This window comes from Hemiscyllium ocellatum, chromosome 47, assembly GCF_020745735.1.
Source record: "Hemiscyllium ocellatum isolate sHemOce1 chromosome 47, sHemOce1.pat.X.cur, whole genome shotgun sequence".
Taxonomy (NCBI): domain Eukaryota; kingdom Metazoa; phylum Chordata; class Chondrichthyes; order Orectolobiformes; family Hemiscylliidae; genus Hemiscyllium; species Hemiscyllium ocellatum.
The window spans coordinates 6,208,093-6,228,293 of NC_083447.1; the positions used below are offsets into that span (position 1 = coordinate 6,208,093).

The window sequence follows — 20,201 nt, forward strand, 5'->3', positions numbered from 1 at the left end:
CTTCATTTGCAATATTGACAATGGTTGTCAGAGTTAAAAATCACACAACACCAGGTTATAGTCCAACAGGTTTAATTGGAAGCACAGTAGCTTTCAAAACACTGCTGCTTCATCAGATAGCTTTATCAGGAGCAGCACTCCAAAAGCTAGTGCTTCCAAATAAACCTGTTGGACTATAAACTGGTGTTATGTGATTGTTAGCTTTGTTCACCCCAGTCCAACACAGGCACCTCCACATTGCAACAATGGGTGTGTTATTGCACTGTCAACCCAGAGGCTATGTCCACTGATCTGTGAATTTATTCTGTTTATTAAACTGGAATTAAAGGCAACTGTCAGTATTGCTGACCAAGAAACTACTGATGGTCATAAAAACTCACCTGCAGGGAGAGGCCGAATTGGCTGGGGTTCTGCTCTTTTCCCTGGAGCATTGGAGGCTGCCAGGTGACCTTATAGAACAACAATAAAACATGATGTGGAGGTGCCGGTGGGGTGGACAAAGTTAAAAATCACACAACACCAGGTTATCATCCAACAATTTATTTGGAAGTACAAGCTTTTGGAGTGCTACTTCTTCGTCTGATAGCTTGTTCTTCCAAATAATCCTGTTGGACTGTAACCTGGTGTGGGAGATTAGAGATGTTGTTTTTGCAGATGGGTGAGGGGGTGTAGTGTGGGGGTAGGGGAAGGGGAACATTATACAAACGGTTACGGAATTCTCAAAGCATATAGCATACTTAAGGTTCAGACTTTAATGAATATAGAGGATCTTTTAAAGAAAATAGTGTTGTAGTTGACCACAAAAAGAAGCAGCAGGGGTATTTCACAATAAAGCTTATAGTATGATAAGAGAAACTGGATAAAAGAACAAGCTGTAACAAACAAGGAACAAAGAATGCAGACAAGGAGAGCAGGATGGCCAGATAAGAAAATAACTAACAAGTGAGGTAAGCAGCTTATGATAGGATGGGAAAAGGGAGGCGTGATTCCGCAACTTGTAAACTGAATAAGAATATGCTCTATTTTCGCGCGCATTTCTGCTTGATTGCAGAAGCATCCGGTTCTTGCAAGGCTGTAATAAATTGTTCTTGTTTCCAAGGCTTTGTCTCAGGCTGATTGATTTGTGAGTGAGTTCTGTTTCTCACACTGGTGTTGTGTGTTTTTTTTAAACAACAAAACAGAAATTGCTGGAAAAGCACAGCACAATCTGTGGAGAGAAATCAGAGTTAACATATTGGGTCGAGTGATCCTTCCTTAGAACCTTATAGAGGTTGAAAAATCATCAAGGGCATGTACATCCAAAGTCTTTGTCCAGGGTAAGGGAATCCAAATCTAGACAGCAGAGGTTTAAGTTGGGAGGGAAAGATTTTAAAAAGACCTGAGGGATAACTTTTTTTACTCAAAGGGTGGTGGATGAATGGAATGAGCTGTCAGAAGAAATGGTGGAGGCTGAGTAGGAGGGTGTTGAATGCACAGCCTGCAATAGTGGTAGACTCGCCAACTTTAAGGGCATTTAATTGGTCATTGGATAAACATATGGATGAAAATGGAATAGTGTAGGTTAGATGGGCTTCAGATTGGTTCCACAGGTCGGCACAACATCAAGGGCCGAAGGGCCTGTACTGCACTGTAATGTTCTATGTTTTAATTACAAAATTTAAAAGGCATCTGCATGGGTGCATGAATAGTAAAGGTTTAGAGGGATATGAGCCAAATGCTGGCAAATGGGACCAGATTAATTTAGGATATATGGTCGGCATGAACAAGTCAGACCAAAGGGTCTGTTTCCTTAAAGTACAACTCTCTGACTATAATATCCTTTGGAATTCTGCCAACCTTGCTTGGCATGATTGACAACATATGACTCCAGACTTCTAATGAAAAGTCTCTGGACCCGAAACATTGACTCTCAATTCTCTTTACAAATGCTGCCAGACCAGCTGAGTTTCTCCAGCAATTCCTGTTTATGTCACCACAACAATTTGACTCTTAACAGTCTGAGATATCCGGGCATGCCGCTCAGCTGAGCACAAATAGGAATATGCAATAAGTGTAGGTCTGAATTATAGAGAATATACATTTCATCTAAATAACATTCAAATATTATTGTAGAATAGTGTGATAGTTCTAGGTGTTGCACCTTTGGATGGATGTTGAAGATTTAGAGGTGCAAAGTAGATTTAACACGAACAAAGAATAAGGAACTTCAGTGATGTGGATAGACTGGACGAGCAATGTCTCTTTGGACACAATTTTGAAGAGGTTTGCCTTATGATGTTAAAAATTGTAAGCATCTTCGAAAGAGTAGATAGGGAGAAATTGTTTCTGTCCTCAGAAGAATCAATAACACTAAGACACCGACTTAAAGCGATTGAAGAACAGCCAGAGGAAGGTGTGGAGACTGATACAACATTTAAAAGGCATCTGGATGGGAACATGATTCAGAAAGATTTAGAGGGATATGGGCCAAAGGCTGATAAATGTGACTAGATTAATTTAGGATATCTGATCACAATGGATAAGGGGATCAAAGGTTACAGGAGAAAGCAGGAGTATGGGGTTGAGAAATTTAACAGCTATGATTGAATAGCAGAGCAGACTCAATAGGCTGAACAGCCTAATTTCTGCTCTTGCGGTCTTATGGTCAAGTTGGACTGAAGGGTCTGTTTCCGTGCTGTATACCTCTATGACTCTATAAGTAGTTAGGATCTAGAATGAAAATGTGTTGCTGGAAAAGCACAGCAAGTCAGGCAGCATCCAAAGAGCAGGAGAATCGACGTTTTGGGCATGAGCCCTTCTTCAGGAAGGCTCCTGAAGAAGGGCTCATTCCTGAAACGTCGATTCTCCTGTTCCTTGGATGCTGCCTGACCTGCTGCGCTTTTCCAGCAACACATTTTCAGCTCTGATCTCCAGCATCTGCAGTCCTCACTTTCTCCTAGGATCTAGAATGCACTGTCTGAACAAGGTGTAATCAATAAGACGTTCTAAAGAGAAATAATTATCAGAAGAGAAACAAAAAATTGCATGGCTGGGGAACAGGCACAGAGTTCAGGTACTCTTAGAGAGCTAGCATGGACATGATGGGCTGAATGGTCTCTTTTGGAGCTATAAGCATTCTATAGTTCAGTGATATCAATATTTTTCCCTATAGTATTTGGAAAACAATATGTTAAAAAGGTTTGGAGACCTTAAACAAGATATTTAGCATTAAATAGCCACTGCAGGATTCATTTTTGCTGGAAGGGGGTATCCATCACATGACAAACAGACCCGCCCATTCGATTGCGTCATCTCGTTACGTGCGGTCAAAGGTTAGCAAGATGGCGGCGCCCTGGTGCAAGCGGCTGCTCCAGGGATGGGTCTTCTTTTCGGGTCTCGTCCCCCGGGCCTTGAGTAGCCGGAGCCCCGGCCGCTGCCCCTTTTCCCGGGCCTACTGCCGCAAGAGCAGCCTATATGACCATGTGAGGGATGGCTATTCTGACAGGCCCCAGCTGGACATGGGGCTGGTCTGCAGCAATACCCAGGCGGTGCTGGATAATGTGCGGAATCGCAAGGGCGAGCTGACCGGGGACGATGTGGCTGACATCGTGAGTTCACCCCACCTTTGTTCTCCCGTATCCTTAACCATCCCCACTAGCTGGATGAGTATATGAATAGGAAAGGTTTATGGACCAATTGCTGGGCAAATGGAACTAAATTACTGTAATTTCGGACATCTGGTCAGCATGAACAAGTCTGGAAGGGTCTGTTTCCGTGCTGTACATCTCTATGATTGAGATGGCAGAGCGGGTTTAACAGTCTGAGTGGCCTGCACCTGTCCTGAGGAGGACAGTATATACAGGATAGATAGACCCTGATACATAGTTTATACCATAACATGATATACCATGACAGCAGACCTTCTGCAAAGGGTAGGCACAAGTATGTATATTCTGGATCAGTGGTGCTGGAAGAGCACAGCAGTTCAGGCAGCATCCAAGGAGCAGCAAAACCGACGTTTCAGGCAAAAGCCCTTCATCAATAAATTATGTATATGTCGGACTGCAGGATCAGTTTCTGTACCATTCATGTCTATGACCCCCTGCAACACCATCCAAACAGTACTAGGTCTCAGGGCCACGCAGACCTTGCTGGAGAAACTCAGCAGGCCGGACGACTTCTGTGAAGAGAGAAAGTGGGATTAACATTTCAAGTTCAGTGACTCTTCTGTAGACTTTTGATTAGAGGAGTTGGGACATCATGTTGAGATTGTACAGCACGTTGGTGAGGCCTTATGTGGAGTACTGGGTTCAGTTCTGGTCACCCTGTTACAGGAAGGATAAACAGGAGAGGATTTGGGATGTTGCTGGGAAAGAAGGGTTTGATATATAAAAATAGAGTGGAAAGCCTGGTACGACTAACACTGGAATGTAAAAGGTTGAGGGATGACCTTATTGAGGCTAATAAAATAATGAGGGGTATAGATAAAGTGAAGAGCATGGTATTTTCTATAGAGTGAGGGAGTTCAAAACTAGGGGACATATTTTTAAGGTGAGAGGAGAAAGACTTAAAAAGGACCTGATGGGCAACTTTTTCCACACAGGGTGGTTTGTGTGTGGAATGAACTGCAAGAGAAAGTGGTGCATGCAAATTTCGTACAATGTTTAAAAGACATTTAGCTAAGTTCATGCATAGGAAAGGTTTGGAGGGATATGAGCCAGTCAGGTTTGTGGGACTAGTTTAGTTTGGGAACATGGTTGTCGTGGACTGGTAGGACCAAAGGAACTGTTCCCTTGCTGTATTACTGAAATTGATAGCAGTTAAGAAAAAGTGATGTTTATGCTGATGTGGGGGAGGGGAAGAAGTGAGCAGATAGGTGGAGGAACCCAGAGAAAGAGAAAAAGATTGGTACAGAAAAGAATTGTTAATAGTAAGCAAGGGAAGAAGAGATGTTAGATAGGTGATAATTGAAGCGATGAACAATTGAAAATGGGTTGGCTGAACTGAAAGTAACCCATTTCATGGCAGGTCCTGCAGTGTTGAGATGGGTAATAGACAAGGAAAAGAGTTTGTGCTCTGAAATAGTTAAACTTGTTGATCTTCCAGTATTTGGATGGTTCCACCTCCCTGAAATCTTCCACTCATTGTCAGACTTCTTTCTGTTTTCATTCAATTTTGCTGCTTAGGTCAGCATTTGTTACTCCTGGATGTAGGTTTGTTTGCTGAGCTGGAAGGTTCATTTTCAGACGTTTTGTCACATACCAGGTAGCATCTTCACTGAGCCTCCGGATGAAGCACTGGTGGTATAGACGGCTTTCTATTTATATGTTTGAGTTTCTTGAGTTGGTGATGTCATTTTCTGTGGTGACATAATTTCCTATAGTGATGTCACTTCCTGTTTCTATTTTCTATGGTGTGGTAAATGAGATTCAAGTCAATATATTTGTTGATTAATTTTCCAGTTGGAATGCCCATGCTTCTACACCACCAGTGCTTTATTCTGAGGCTCACTGAAGATGTTGCCTAGATGGTGATGAAACATCTGAAAACGAACCTTCCAGCTCAGGAAGCAAACCTACATTGAGAACCTCAACCTGAGCCACAAATCTTCTCAATTTGTTACTCCTCCCTAATTGTCCCTTGACAAGGTGGCAATGAGTTACTTTCTTAATCTGCTGCAGTTTGTTTTTGTACACGCACAGTGCTGTTGAGGAGGGAATTCCCAAGACTTTGATTTGATTTATTATAGTCACATGTACCCAAGTACAGTGAAAACCTTTGTTAGCAAGCAGTACTGGCAGATCATAGTAAGCAATGACATACTGATCATAGGGTGCTTAGGCAGAGGCATCCAGGTTACGCTGCAAAGGAGATGCACGAAGCAAGATCAACATCCCTTAGACCTGTAGGTAAATTTAAAAGAACAGGTGGGCGGCACAGTGGTTAGCACTGCTACCTCACAGCGCCAGAGACCCGAGTTCAATTCCCGCCTCAGGCGACTGACTGTGTGGAGTTTGCACGTTCTCCCCGTGTCTGCGTGGGTTTCCTCCGGGTGCTCCGGTTTCCTCCCACATTCCAAAGATGTGCGGGTCAGGTGAATTGCCCATGCTAAATTGCCCGTAGTATTAGGTAGGGGGTAAATGTAGGGGTATGGGTGGGTTGCGCTTCGGTGGGTCGGTGTGGACTTGTTGGGCTGAAGGGCCTGTTTCCACACTGTAAAAAAAAAAAATCTAAAAAAAAATTATTAGTGACTTTTACAGACTTAGAATTTTGGTTTAAAAGTGTAGAATGCTTATAAGAAATATCAGAATAAGCTCTGCTGTAGGGAGGGTGCAAGGAGTTGCCCGGTTTTGGTGCCATCTTGAGTCCAAGTTTTACCCACCCCAGTAAAGGAACAGTGATATATTTCCAACCCAGGTAGAAAAGCTAGTAAAACTGGTGAATGAGACATACTGATCTGAATTTTGTTTTCAATTATTCCCTCCAAATAGGTCGCTACATGGAAACAATTGGTGAAAACAAAGGCGGAAATCAAGAAATTAGAAAATGAGAAAAATAATATCAGTGATTCAGTTAAGGCCCTCCTGGTGAGTTAAAAGATCTCTTTACATTTGAAGTAACCACAATGAATGTCTCAAAGTGCTTGACAAACAGTATTTTTCTGAAATGTTGTCACTTGTACTACTGTAAGTGAAGCGGATTTGAGCAACGCGGGCTCCCGTAAGTAGCAATGTAGCAATAACCAGCTTATCTTTGTTTTTCTGACAAGGGATAAGTATTGGTCAGGGGACACAGCGGATAATTCCCCATACCTTCTTTGAGAATTAGTGCCGTGTGATGTTTAACATCCTCCAGAGAAGGCCTCAATTTATAGTCTCCCTGTGTGGGGCTGCATCTCTGGCAATGCAGCACTGTCTCAGTACTGCAGTGGAGTGTTCAGCCTTGAATTTTGTTCTTGCGTACTGGAATGGAACTTGAACCCAGAACTTACAGATTCAAGGTAACAGTGTCCTTAGTTGTGCTACAATTGATGGCTGCAGCCAATGAGCAAGTTCTGAAGTATGAGCACTGTTGGAAGCATGGTAGCAAGTTTGATCACAGTAAGCTCCCCCCCCCCCCCCCCCCCCCCCCCCCCACCCCGGATAGATTTTGTTTAAGCAATAATTATTAACTTAATCTGGGTGAGCACCCGTGTTTGTCTTTCAAATGTACAATTGTGAAAAATGACATTGGAGTGAGAGAGCATTGAATGTCAGCATTGATTCTGAACCCACGTCTCTAGAGTAGGGCTTGAACCTGACTCTGAGGCAACTTTATTCACTGATGGTGTTGGATGTCCTCCAATCAGAGGATGTACACTCCTATTGAATAAACAGAGGCATTACCTGTGTGTTGAGTCCAGTGATGGCTTTCTACGTGTATCAGATGGAAGTGAGTCTCTCGCTCTCGCAAGCTTCTCTCTCCAGCAATGTACAAGTAAATATGGTTAATTATTTCTTTTAAGAAATGTGCACCATTTCTGATTGATTGGTTTATTGTTTGCAGGATAAGCACAACAAAGAAGCCCTTCAGTCTGTAAGTACTGTCTCTGTTGTCTGCTATTCAGAGAGGGAGTGGGTCTGGTAATTACCAATGCAAGCTGCACATCGAAAAGGCGCCTTTTGGTTCTTTCTCCTGCACTTGTGTATCATTCTTCGCTTCAGCTGAAATTCTTTACTGTCCTGTGAGTGGCTAAATATCCTACATAGAAGAGGCCACGCTGAATATGGGTAAAGAATAATCAAATCCTCATTACAACTCATCCAGCTTGGCCATCAGAGTTTTGGCAAGGTTGCGATTCCCATCGAGACCAAGAATTTTCATTTAAAATTAAAAGGTCCAGGTTCATGACACCAAGTAGCAAAGGATAGAATAGTGGGGGCTAGTTTTTACTTTCAGTGAGGAACTGCACTTTATACACTTCCTACTCTAACAATAAGGAAAGGTGGATATGCACAGCTGCTTCCTCAATTAATATCCATCTTTTAATTGATATACAGTTAACACAGATGGCCATTCTGTTCCGAATTAATACTGGGCTATCTCTATCGTTTATTCCAAGTAATGGTAAGTTTGTGAAGGCGCAAAGACCATTAGAAGGAGGCAATTGGTATACAATTTGCTGCACACCGAGTGGAGTACAAGCCAAGTGGTCTGGCCTCTAAGTTAATGCCAGTAGAATGGGGTCAGGACACGTACTAGGAGGAAGTGAGGATTGCAGATGCTGGAGGTCAGAGTCGAGAGCGTGGTGCTGGAAAAGCACAGCAAGTCAAGCAGCATCAGGAGAATCGACATTTCGGAAAAAAGCCTTCATCAGAAATTGCACACGTTGGGCACACACTGTCAATGCATTCCACTGTAGCCATCTCACCAAGCTAACCAACCAAATGGCATGTGTCACACTACATAACTTTAAAAGAAGGAATTAGATAGATTTTCACCGGGAGGAAATTGTGGGGCAAGGCTTGTGTGCAATTCTGGCTTCCTTGCTATAGAAAGGATGTTGTGAAACTTCATTTGGAGATGGCGGTGTTTGACTGGGGTGGACAAAGTTTAAAAATCACGCGGAGATCCAAGATGGCGGCGACTCAGCAAGTCTGAGTTTACAGAGCTCTTCCCAAAACCTGGGTAAAGTGAGTTACTCAGCCCCACCACACTTACCAAACCACCCAAAAAAATTTTCTAACCTTAATTAGCTGTTTACTATTATATTTAAGCAGTTTAATATTAAGTGGATAATGAGTAAACCAAAGGGATCCCGCAGCTCTCAGAAAACAAAGACCCCTCCCCCACCCTCCTCTCCTCCGGCTGCAGCTGATGTAAAAACAGGCCTTGAAGAGATGATTGCCAGGCTGGAAACGACACTCGTCAATTTCATTGCAGAATCCAGACAGAGATGGAATGCATTCGAAGAAAAGTTACAAAAGTACAGCCAGGCTATCGAGGAATTACAGGGCCGAGTGGAGGGGGCGGAGCTAAAGGCCACGACCTCCGAGGCTGCAGCACAAACAGCTGCAGAACAGGTGCGAGCTCTGGAGCAGAGAGTCCGGGCCTTTGAAATCTACATGGATGACCTGGATAATAGAAATCGGAGAAAGAATATCCGTCTTCTGGGCCTCCCTGAACAAGAAGGGAAAGGACAGTTAGCAGTATTTCTGGAGCGATGGCTGCCCCAGCTTTTAAACCTGGGGGCTGAATCTGACCGGGTAAGGTTGGAGTGGGCCTACCGGGTTGCAGTACGCGGATCTGGCCCAAACCAGCGCCCACGCCCGGTCCTGTTCCGGCTGCAGAGTTATAGGGAGAGGCTGATACTCCTGGACGCCTCCAGAAAGCTTGGAAAGGATCCTAAAGCTATGATTCATGAAGGATCCAAGATTATGTTATTTCAGGACTTCTCCCCGGCTTTGGCACGAAGGAGGAAGGCGTTTGATGAGGTGGAGAAATGTCTAAGGAACTTAAATATTCAATACACCTTACGCTACCCAGCGACGTTATGCTTTACCCACGAAGGATCCGAGTATAATTTTAGATCACCAGAAGAGGCTAAGGAACTTTTAGACTCGTTTAAATAAATCGTAAGAGACAATTTATGTTGGCTTGCCTCTTCCACACTCCGTGGGGAGAAATGGATACTTTACTCTACTTTACTTTTGCTTCTGGGAGCAGGGTTGTCTTCCCTTGCTATTTTATGTTATTATACTTAACTGTAATTTGTTGGAGTTGTAATTTTATAGTTATGTGTGTTTGTACGTGGCATTGATGCTAGCAGATATACTCAGGTATGGGTGGGGAGGGGTGGGGGTGGGGCGCTCACTGTTAACTCTAGCTCGGTATTATATCTAAATCCTATTAAGGAGCGCCCGGGTCAAAGGTGGGACACTGTTTGGGAGAGGATATGGTGGACCTTTAGAAAGGAAGTAAGGCCCCCTGAGAACAAGGGGGAGGATCTCCATTCAAACATGTTTTATTTTTTTTTGTTCTTATTGTTTGGAAATAGTTTCCTTTTTATTATACTGTTATGAGTGTATTAGAGAACATTTTCTCTTGTTTGAAGGATGTAAGTGACTCAACTATACACTCTGGATAATTGTGGATTAGATTAGTAGTTAACTGAGTTTCATTGTTTTTCTTTCTTCTTTAGTATTCCTTTGAATTTTGATGATTATATATTTAAGATCTATTTTTATATTAATGTTTGTGCTTGAAAGTTCTGTTTATTTTTGTAAATCTGTCAAAATATTAAATTTCTAATAAAAATATCTTTTAAAAAAAAAATCACGCAACAGCAGGTTATAGTCCAACAGGCTTATTTGGAAGTACCAGCTTTCGGAGCGACCCTCCTTCATCGGGTGGTTGTGGGGTATAAGATTATAAGACACAAAATTTATAGCAGAAGGGTTACAGTTTCATGGAGTTGTAATTATACTTTAAAAAATGAAAGATTTAATCTAAATTTGTTGAATGTATATGGCACTAACCCTTCTGCTATAAATTCTGTGTCTTATGATCTTATTCTCCACAACCACCTGATGAAGGAGCAGCACTCCGAGAGCTAGTACTTCCAAATAAACCTGTTGGACTATAACCTGGTGTTGCGTGATTTTTAACGTTGTGAAACTTGAAAGGGTTCAGAAAAGACCTACAAGGATGTTGCCAGGATTAGGGGGTTTGAGTTATAGGGAGAGGCTGAATAGGCCGGGGCTGTTTTCCCTGGAGCGTCAGAGGCGGAGGGCTGACCTTACAGAGGTTTATAAAATCATGAGGGGCATAGATAGGGTAAATAGACAAGGTCTTTTCCCCAAGGTAAAGGAGTCCCAAATCTAAAGGGCATAGGTTTAAGGTGAGAGGGGAAAGATTTAAAATGGACCTGAGGGGCAAATTTTTAAACAGAGGGTGGTATGTGTATAGAGTGAGCTGCCAGAGGAAGTGGTGGAGGCTGGTACAATTGCAACATTTTAGAAGGCAGCTGGAGCTGAATAGAAAGGGTTTGGAGGGATATGGGCCAAGTGCTAGCAAACTGGACTAGATTAATTTAGGATATTCTGGTCAGCATGGACGAGTTGGAACAAAGGGTCTATTTCCGTGCTGTACACCTGTGACTCTATGCCACTCTCTTGGTACCACACTGGAAAAATCAAACTAGAATCTTGTGCTGAGATATCAGGAGTGGAACTTGAACTCTCCGTGAATCAGAGTTGCAACTGCTATTCACTGAGCTATGCCTAATCCTGTAAAGGGATGAATTCAGTACATCAAGTGTAACTTGGTTGTTTTGTCTGAATTTGACTAGTAAGGTTTGGTGACTTGTTAAAAGGATTATTAAGGTGATGGAGATTGCTGGAAAGCAGGGAATGATTTTAGAGCTCTTTTGTTTTTAAAAATGTCTAAAACAGCATCCTGATTTCTCAAGACTGCGAAACCGAGGGAAGGAAATTCGCCTGGAATTAAATTTTCTTTATAATCAAGAGAGCCAGCTGGATGAACGATTCTATCTAAAGGCCTTGAAGCTGCCCAACTGGACTCATCCAAGTGTGGTAAAAAAAAGTTCCTTTTTGTGTAAAGCGTGTGCGTCCCTTCTCTATTTCTCCCCATCCCTCCTTTTCTGTTTTTCCCATTAATGCTTTCTTCCCCCTCCCTCTCTCCCTATCACTTTTACCCTCCTCCTCTTTTCTGTCTCCAATCTGTGATTCTGGTTTAGTCTTAAGCATCCTCTGATCATAATTATTTCAGTAAGAGCAGTCGTGCCTTCAACTAGCTGCCTACTAAACTCTGAAATTCTCTCTCCATGTCTCTCTGCCTGCCTGTCTCCTCCCCTAGGGATGTTTCTTAAAATCTACCTCTTCGATCATGCATTTGTTCATCCGGTCTGATATTTCCCTGTGCGGCTCCGTATCAACAATGCTTTTACTGGCATCACTCTCTTGTTAAGTGCAGCACAGCAGCTCACACTGCTGCCTCACGGCGCCAGGCACCTGTGTTCAGTTCCAGCCTTGGGCGATTGTCTGTGCGGAGTTTGCACATCCTCCCCGAGTCTGCATGGTTTTCCTCCGGGTGCTCTGGTTTCCTCCCACAGGTTAGTTGGATTTGCCATGCTAAATTACCCACAGTGCCCAAGGATGTACGGGTTAGTCACCGGTAAATGCGAATGCTCTTTGGAGGGTCAGTATAGACTCGATGGGCCAAAAGGCTTCTATCTGCATTGTAAGGATCCTATGATTCTAAAACCATTAAGATGCTCAGTTATGTTAAAGATGCTATATAAATGCAGGCCACCTTTTCTCTCCTGGCCCCTCATTTTCTTTGTCTGTCTTTCTCTCTGTCTCTTTTACTCTTGTCCATCTCTCACGCTCTCCTGCAGTCTTTCCCTGCACTCTTGGTCTGTGCTTGCATTCTCTCTTTGCCCACTTATTCCCCCACTCTTCTCTGACTCAGTTTCTGTCTCTTAATTGACTCTGCAAACATCTCAGCAGAGTTGGGTCTCTGCACTCCACATCTAGATTAGATTAGATTACTTACAGTGTGGAAACAGGCCCTTCGGCCCAGCAAGTCCACACCGACCCGCCGAAGCGCAACCCACCCATACCCCTAACCCTACATTTACCCCTTACCTAACAATACGGGCAATTTAGCATGGCCAATTCACCTGACCCGCACATTTTTGGACTGTGGGAGGAAACCGGAGCACCCGGAGGAAACCCACGCAGACAGGGGGAGAACGTGCAAACTCCACACAGTTAGTCGCCTGAGTCGGGAATTGAACCCGGGTCTCAGGCGCTGTGAGGCAGCAGTGCTAACCACTGTGCCACCGTGCCTCCCGTCTAGAGTGTGAAATTCTCATGTCTCAACTTCTCGGGAGTTTTCAGTCTACTTTCTGTTGTTTCTTTTTATAAACATGCAACCATTACCATAAAAAAAATAGTTGTTTGGTCAGATTACTGGTGTAAAGGCTTCAGCCTAAGGGCATTGTTGTTCCTTATCAGTTGGCGTAGTGACCCAACCTGGCACATCAAGCCTGCAAAGGATTTGATTGGAAACAGCATGTGGAACGTCAGTCCCTTTGCCCCATCCCCCCCTCTGCTGCTGACATTTGCACAGGATAAGATGGTCGGTGCTTCAAAGGGTCAACTGACACCATGGAATATGAATCACTAAAAGTTGGTTTGAAGATGCAGCACGTAAACCCAGAGGGTTGTGAATCTGTGCAATTCCCCGCCCAGTGAAGCAGTTGAGGCTTCCTCCTTGAATGTTTTTTAAGGCAAAGTTAGATGGATCTTTGAACAGTAAAGGAACTCGGGGTTGTAGTGAGCAGGCAGGTGGGTGGAGCTGAGCCCATGATAAAGATTAGCCATGATCTTACTGAATGGGGGAGCAGGCTCAAGGGGGCCAGATCTGCCTGCTCCTGCTCCTACTTCTAATGGAATAAGCTCCATCCATCAGGATAGAAAGGATTATGTTCCTGGGGCGAGCAAACGCAAATGTTTTTGTGTGTTACAGCAAAGAGCTACAGTACCAGGTCCATGTAGTTTAGTGTTTTGTACTTGCACTTAAGTCGAGCCCTGATGCCTCACAAGAAGTCGTTATGTATCTCAGATGTGGCGTAGTCAGCTGTAAGGTATTATGCAACGAACAATAATCTTGTTTATCAAGATTAAATCTGTCTTCTGCAGATGATCATCCTTCCCCATGTGGTAATAGTCACTTAGACTATGATTACAGAAGGATTGGTTGCAGTGAATCTAGGCATAGTCGTAAAATCCCTACAGAGTGAAAGCAGGCCATTCAGCCCATCACATCCACACTGACCCTCCGAGCAGCCCCTACTCTATCCCTGGAACCCAGCACTTACCATGACCGATCCACCTAATCTGCACATCCCTGGTCACTATGGGACATTTTAGCATGACCAATTCACCCTAACCTGCACATCTTTGGATTGTGGGAGGAAACTGGAGGATACCCGCACAGACACGGGGAGAATGTGCAAAAACCACACAGACACTCTCCTGAGGCTGGAATCGAACCCGAGTCCCTGGCACTATGAGGCAGCAGTTCTAACCACTGAGCCACTATGCTGCCTTACCCGAGGCATCCCAGACGGTCCAGATAAATGCCATTCCTTTCATTCTCAATGCTCAGAGCTTCAAACCTACAAACATTTTATTGAAACAGGAGTTGGAAAAGCTCAGCGGTTCTGACAGCATCCGTGGTGAGAAATCAGTGAACGTTTGGGTCGGTTCTGAGGGAGGGTCACTGGACCTGAAATGTTTACTCTAATATCTCTCTCCCCGGATGCTGTTAGACCTGCTGAGCTCTTTCTGTTTTATGTTTCTGATATCCAGCATCTACAGTTGTTTAGTTTTCAAACTTTTCTCTGACTTGCAATTCCCCATGCTGACAAGTCACTGTGTATCAAATTGTGCTACATGTGTACAAATGATAGACCTGTTCTTGTATGAAGCTAACTGCAGTATTCAATGTTGCTCTCCCTGATTCAATCCAGCATTGCAGCCACACAACATGGGAAGCCTGCTTTCTTCAGTTTGCTACTTTTGGGTAACGCGGGTGGCAGGGTGTTGGCATTCTGGTAACGTCAACTCACCAGTAATCGGAAGGCTGATGCTGTGGAGACCTGGGAACAAATCCCAGCACTCCGGCTGGTGGAATTAGAGTTCAACTAATCAAACATGGGTTTAAAGCCAGTCTTAGTAAACAGTGACCATGAGAGCTAATATTGATTGTGATAAAAATAAAACCATTGTGTATGACTCAACGGCCAATCGCTTTTTAGGGTAGAGTCCTGACTGGGTCTGATCTGCAAGTAACTCCAGGGTTGACTTTTAATGGTTTTCTGAAATAGCAAGATGCTCCATTTATGGGTAGTTGGGGATGGGCTATTCCTGTCAGTGATGCCCACGTCCCATGGACGAATAAAGGCTGCACAGTGGCTCAGTGGTTGGCACTGCTGCCTCACTACGCCAGGTACCTGGGTTCGATTCCAACCTCGGGTGACTGTCTGTGTGGAGTTTGCACATTCTCTCCGTGTCTCTGTGTGGGTTTCCTCCCACAGTCCAAAAGGTGTGCAGGTGAGGGTGAATTGGCCATGCTAAATTGCCCATAGTGTTAGGTGCAATAGTCAGGGGTAAATATAAGGTATGGGAATGGGTCTGGGTGGGTTACTCTTCAGAGGGTCGGTGTGGACTTGTTGAGCCAAAGGGCCTGTTCCCATACTGCGGGGAATCGAATCTAATCTAAAAGGCAAAAAACAAGCACCAAATCCACCTCAATAACCACCCGCCTCTGTCTGATTCAGGTCAGTTTCTGTCCAGCCTTACCTGATCCCTCTTTTTCTCTTCAGCCTGTAGGTGATGAGAGCCAGGCTCATGTGGTTGAAGTCGTTGGTGATAAGCCAGGTGAGAATCTTCCATTATCGATAACCACGGCATAGAGAATGTACCTCATAACGCACACACTTGTGCATTTCTGTAGCACCCTTTAACACGGTGACCTGTCCTGTGGAACGTTATCAATCAAGTAGAATTTGAGTCACCTAAGCACGTATTGATGAGCAGAACTTGGACAAAGATGTAGGTTTACATCTTAAATGAATAAAACAGTTTAGAGAGGACGCTTACAGCTCGGACAGAAAGTGGCGTCTATCAGTGATGGAGTGTTTAAAATCAGGCTGCAAATGTGTTGCTGGTCAAAGCACAGCAGGCCAGGCAGCATCTCAGGAATACAGAATTTGACGTTTCGAGCATAAGCCCTTCAGTAGGTTAAAATCTTCGAGTAAAAAATGAGGTCTGCAGATGCTGGAGATCACAGCTGCAAATGTGTTGCTGGTCAAAGCACAGCAGGCCAGGCAGCATCTCAGGAATACAGAATTCGACGTTTCGAGCATAAGCCCTGTTTAAAATCAGGGCTGTTTGATGAGCAGAAGCAGAAATCTCTGAGGGATGTGGGGCTGCAGGATATTACGGTCACTGGGAAGGCTGGGAGGTTTGAAATCGAGGATGAACGTTCAAAAATCTGCCTGACAGTCAGCCAGTGAGGGTTAGCGAAAGTGCGACTGATGGGTAAATCGAGGCATGCGCAATGTCATCTTCTGATGAAGGACAGGAATCTGAGGAAAATGACGACTTGTGTCCTCTGGCGATTTGTAGTCATGATGTGGAGGTGCCAGTATTGGACTGGGGTGGACAGTCAGAAGTCACACGACACCAGGTATGGTCCAACAGGTTTATTTGCAGTCACAAGCTTTCGGAGCACTGCCCCTTTGTCAGGTGAAGATTCTGCAGCGCTTTGAAAGCTTGTGATTTCAATAAACCTGTTGGACTATAACCTGGTGTCGTGTGACTTCTGACTCCTTCATGATTGACAGTGGACCGCAGAAAAGCGAATGACAAGCAGACCCACGTGTAGATTCATGGTTACAAAGTGTAAAAAGTGCTGTAATCTGAAATATGTCACCAGTAAACGCCATAAAAAGGGCTCCGATACGAATTAAAAAATGAGGTCTGCAGATGCTGGAGATCACAGCTGAAAATGTGTTGCTGGTTAAAGCACAGCAGGTTAGGCAGCATCTCAGGAATAGGGAATTCGACGTTTCGAGCATAAGCCCTTCATCAGGAATGATTTCTGATGAAGGGCTTATGCCCGAAACGTCGAATTCCCTATTCCTGAGATGCTGCCTAACCTGCTGTGCTTTAACCAGCAACACATTTTCAGCTCCGATACGAATTAGGATACGGGCAACAGATTTTTGGATGACGTCCACATTGATAGAGGAGTAGGTTTGACGACTCTAGTCTGAGTGACAGCAGCATGAGTGAGCTTCAGACTGTTTTGTTTCTTGGAAGAACCTGAAATTCCAAAAATATTGATTTTTCAATTGCTCACAACAATTCCTGAAGAAGGACTTTTGCCCGAAACATCGATATTCCTGCTCCTCGGGTGCTGTCTGACCTGCTGTGCTTTTCCACTACCGCACCCTCAACCCCGCAACAATTTACGAGCAGCTCCTCAGAATAGAACTCTTCTGGCACTGGGGGGTAATGTCCACTGCTCTCAGCTAGGGATCAAATTCCAGCCCAGGATTTGAATGCCAAGGAAGATGTCTTCAGAATGTGCAAATCCTTCCAAAACAAGCCAATGGCTGGTGGTAAGAGTGGGAGAGACGCTTGGTCATTTCTGATCATGTGCCTATGGGCTAGTTAGCTTAATGTCTGTCATTGGGAAGATTTTAGCCACAGTTCTTTAAAGATAATGCAGCAAAGCAGTTAGAATCTTTCAAGGTATTCATGTAGAGTCAATATAATAGAATAGTATTCAAAGTTTGTGCGAAGATTTGTAGCTCGGGTGCTTGTTGTAGTGGTTCTGTTCGCCGAGCTGGAAGTTTTTGTTGCAAACGTTTCGTCCCCTGGCTAGGAGACATCATCAGTGCTCTGGAGCCTCCTGCGAAGCGCTTCTTTGATGTTTCTTCCGGTATTTATAGTGGTCTGTCCTTGCCGCTTCCGGGTGTCAGTTTCAGCTGTCCGCTGTAGTGGTTGGTATATTGGGTCCAGGTCGATGTGTTTGTTGATGGAGTTTATGGATGAATGCCATGCCTCTAGGAATTCCCTGGCTGTTCTCTGTCTGGCTTGCCCTATGATAGTAGTGTTTTCCCAATCGAATTCATGTTGCTTGTTGTCTGAGTGTGTGGCTACTAGGGATAGCTGGTCATGTCGTTTCGTGGCTAGTTGGTGTTCATGTATGTGGATTGTTAGCTGTCTTCCTGTTTGTCCTATATAGTGTTTTGTGCAGTCCTTGCATGGTATTTTATAAACTACATTAGTTTTGCTCATGTTGGGTATTGGCTCCTTTGTTCTAGTAAGTTGTCTGAGCGTGGCTGTTGGTTTGTGTGCCGTTATGAGTCCTAAGGGTCGCAGTAGTCTGGCTATCAGTTCTGAAACGCTCCTGATGTATGGTAGTGTGGCTAGTCCTTTGGGTTGTGGCATGTCCTCGTTCCGTGGTCTATCTCTTAGGCATCTGTTGATAAAGTTGCGCGGGTATCCGTTTTTGGCGAATACCTTGTATAGGTGTTCCTCTTCCTCTTTTCGCAGTTCTGGTGTACTGCAGTGTGTTGTAGCTCTTTTGAATAGTGTCCTGATGCAGCTTCGTTTGTGTGTGTTGGGGTGGTTACTTTCATCCCTACAGTGTGTAAGCAGGCCGTTCGGCCCACCGAGTCCACACCCTCCACTCCGATGCAATCCCTACCCTTCCACTGGCTCGCCCTCACACCCTAGACACTGTGGGGCAATTTCCCATGGCCAATCCATCTAACTTGCACATCTTTGGTCGGTGGGAGGAAACCGGAGCACCCAGAGGACATCCACGCAGACACTGGGGGGAGCATGCAAACTTCACACAGACAGTCACCCGAGGCTGGAGTCGAACCCAGGTCCCTGGCAGCTGTGAGGCAGCAGCAGCACTAACCACTGAGCCACTGTGCCACCCATCTGCAAGGAAATCGCATTGAACCAATTTGTTGAATCCTTTGAAGAAGCTTGGCACCATCCAGGACAAAGCAGCCCTCGCTTCATTGGCACCACATCCACTCCCTCCCCCACCGACGCTCCGTAAGCAGCAGTGTGTACCATCTACAAGATGCACGGCAGATATTCACCAAGGATCCTCGGACAGCACCTTCCAAACCCACAAACGCTTTCTTCTAGAAGTAGAATGGATGTTGGAGAATTTAGGTTACTGTTTCAAAATATGCAGTCACCAGTCACACAGTGAAGAACATGGTGGTTAGTAATCCGTTTGTGAGTGATGCTGGTGGAACAGCCAATACCAGAAAAGGCTTTAATTTGTGTCTAAGAACACTGACTGTTCCCCTCTTCTGTTTTCTTCCAGTGTTTGATTTTAAACCCAAGGGCCATTTGCAAATTGGTGAAGACCTGGGCATTATCAGACAACGGTAAGAATATAAAAACCACAAGGCGCAGAGCAGGAATAGGCCATTCAGTCCATTTAGTATGCTCTGTCACTTTAGTGAGATTGTTGCTGACCTAATGATCCTCAACTCCATTCTCTGGCCTCATCCCCATAACCCTTGATTCCCTTCCTGATCTGACCATCTTGGCCGTGAATAAATTTCACAGCCCTCTGCAGTAAAGAATTACACCGAGTCAGTGCCCACTGAGAAAAAGAATCCTCTTCTTTTCTGTTTTAACCCCTTATTCTGAGATGATACTCTCTCTCACAAGGAGAAGCAACCTCTCTGCATCTACCCTGTCAAGTCCCTCAACGTTCTTATATGTTTCCATGTTCCCCTCATTCTTTGAAACTTGAATGAATACAGGCCCAACCAACCCAACCTTCCCTCATAAGAAAATCTCTCCATACCCAGGATGAACGCAGTGATCCTTCTCTGAACTGCCTCAAACTGTAGTCGACCTTTTCCTTGGCTAAGGGACCAAAGCTCTTCATAGTATTCTAGATTCAATCTAAACAGTTCCCATGTGTGGTTTTTAGCAAGACGTTCAATTCCGTTCAATTCTGTCAAACTGCAAAAGGGCATTGAAACATTCCTGTCTCCAGAAAACTTCAGTTGATTGGCTGAAAATTAAAGACTGGATGATATTTGACTTGAATAGGATTTCTGTGCAGGGTGAGGATTAATGGGGCGGCACAATGGCTCAGTGGTCAGCACTGCTGCCTCACAGCATCAGGGACCCAGGTTCAATTCCAGTGATTGAAAATGTGTTGCTGGTTAAAGCACAGCAGGTTAGGCAGCATCCAAGGAACAGGAAATTCGACGTTTTGGGCCAGAGCCCCTCCTGATGAAAGGGCTCTGGCCCGAAACGTCGAATTTCCTGTTCCTTGGATGCTGCCTAACCTGCTGCGCTTTAACCAGCAACACATTTTCAGTTCTGATCTCCAGCATCTGCAGACCTCACTTTTTACTCAATTCCAGTGATTGTCTGGGTGGAGGTTTTCCCCATATCTGCGTGGGTGTGCTCCAGTTTCCTCCCACAGTTAGGTGGATTGGCTAAGTTGTCCCGTAGTGTGCGGGTTAGGTAGGTTAGCCGTGGGAAATGTGGGGATAGGTTGGGGAATGCGGTTTGGAGGGTTGGTGTAGACTCGATTGGCTGAATGGCCTGGTTCCAGCCTGTAGGGATTCTATATGGAAATTGTACAGT

At 44.6% G+C, this 20,201-nt stretch overlaps 1 protein-coding gene across 3 annotated transcripts in view; it reads left to right on the plus strand.

The window, feature by feature from the left end:
* The first annotated feature begins 3,319 nt into the window (after positions 1-3,319).
* The window catches only part of sars2 (seryl-tRNA synthetase 2, mitochondrial), a 52,783-nt gene continuing 35,901 nt past the window's right edge, over positions 3,320-20,201 (plus strand). For all 3 annotated transcript variants that reach the window (XM_060855980.1, XM_060855981.1, XM_060855982.1), the window contains exons 1-6: positions 3,320-3,587; positions 6,471-6,566; positions 7,525-7,554; positions 11,412-11,552; positions 15,374-15,428; positions 18,913-18,976. In XM_060855980.1, coding sequence (XP_060711963.1) covers positions 3,321-3,587; positions 6,471-6,566; positions 7,525-7,554; positions 11,412-11,552; positions 15,374-15,428; positions 18,913-18,976 — 653 coding nt within the window. In that variant the 5' untranslated portion in view covers position 3,320. The remainder of the gene's footprint in view (positions 3,588-6,470; positions 6,567-7,524; positions 7,555-11,411; positions 11,553-15,373; positions 15,429-18,912; positions 18,977-20,201) is intronic.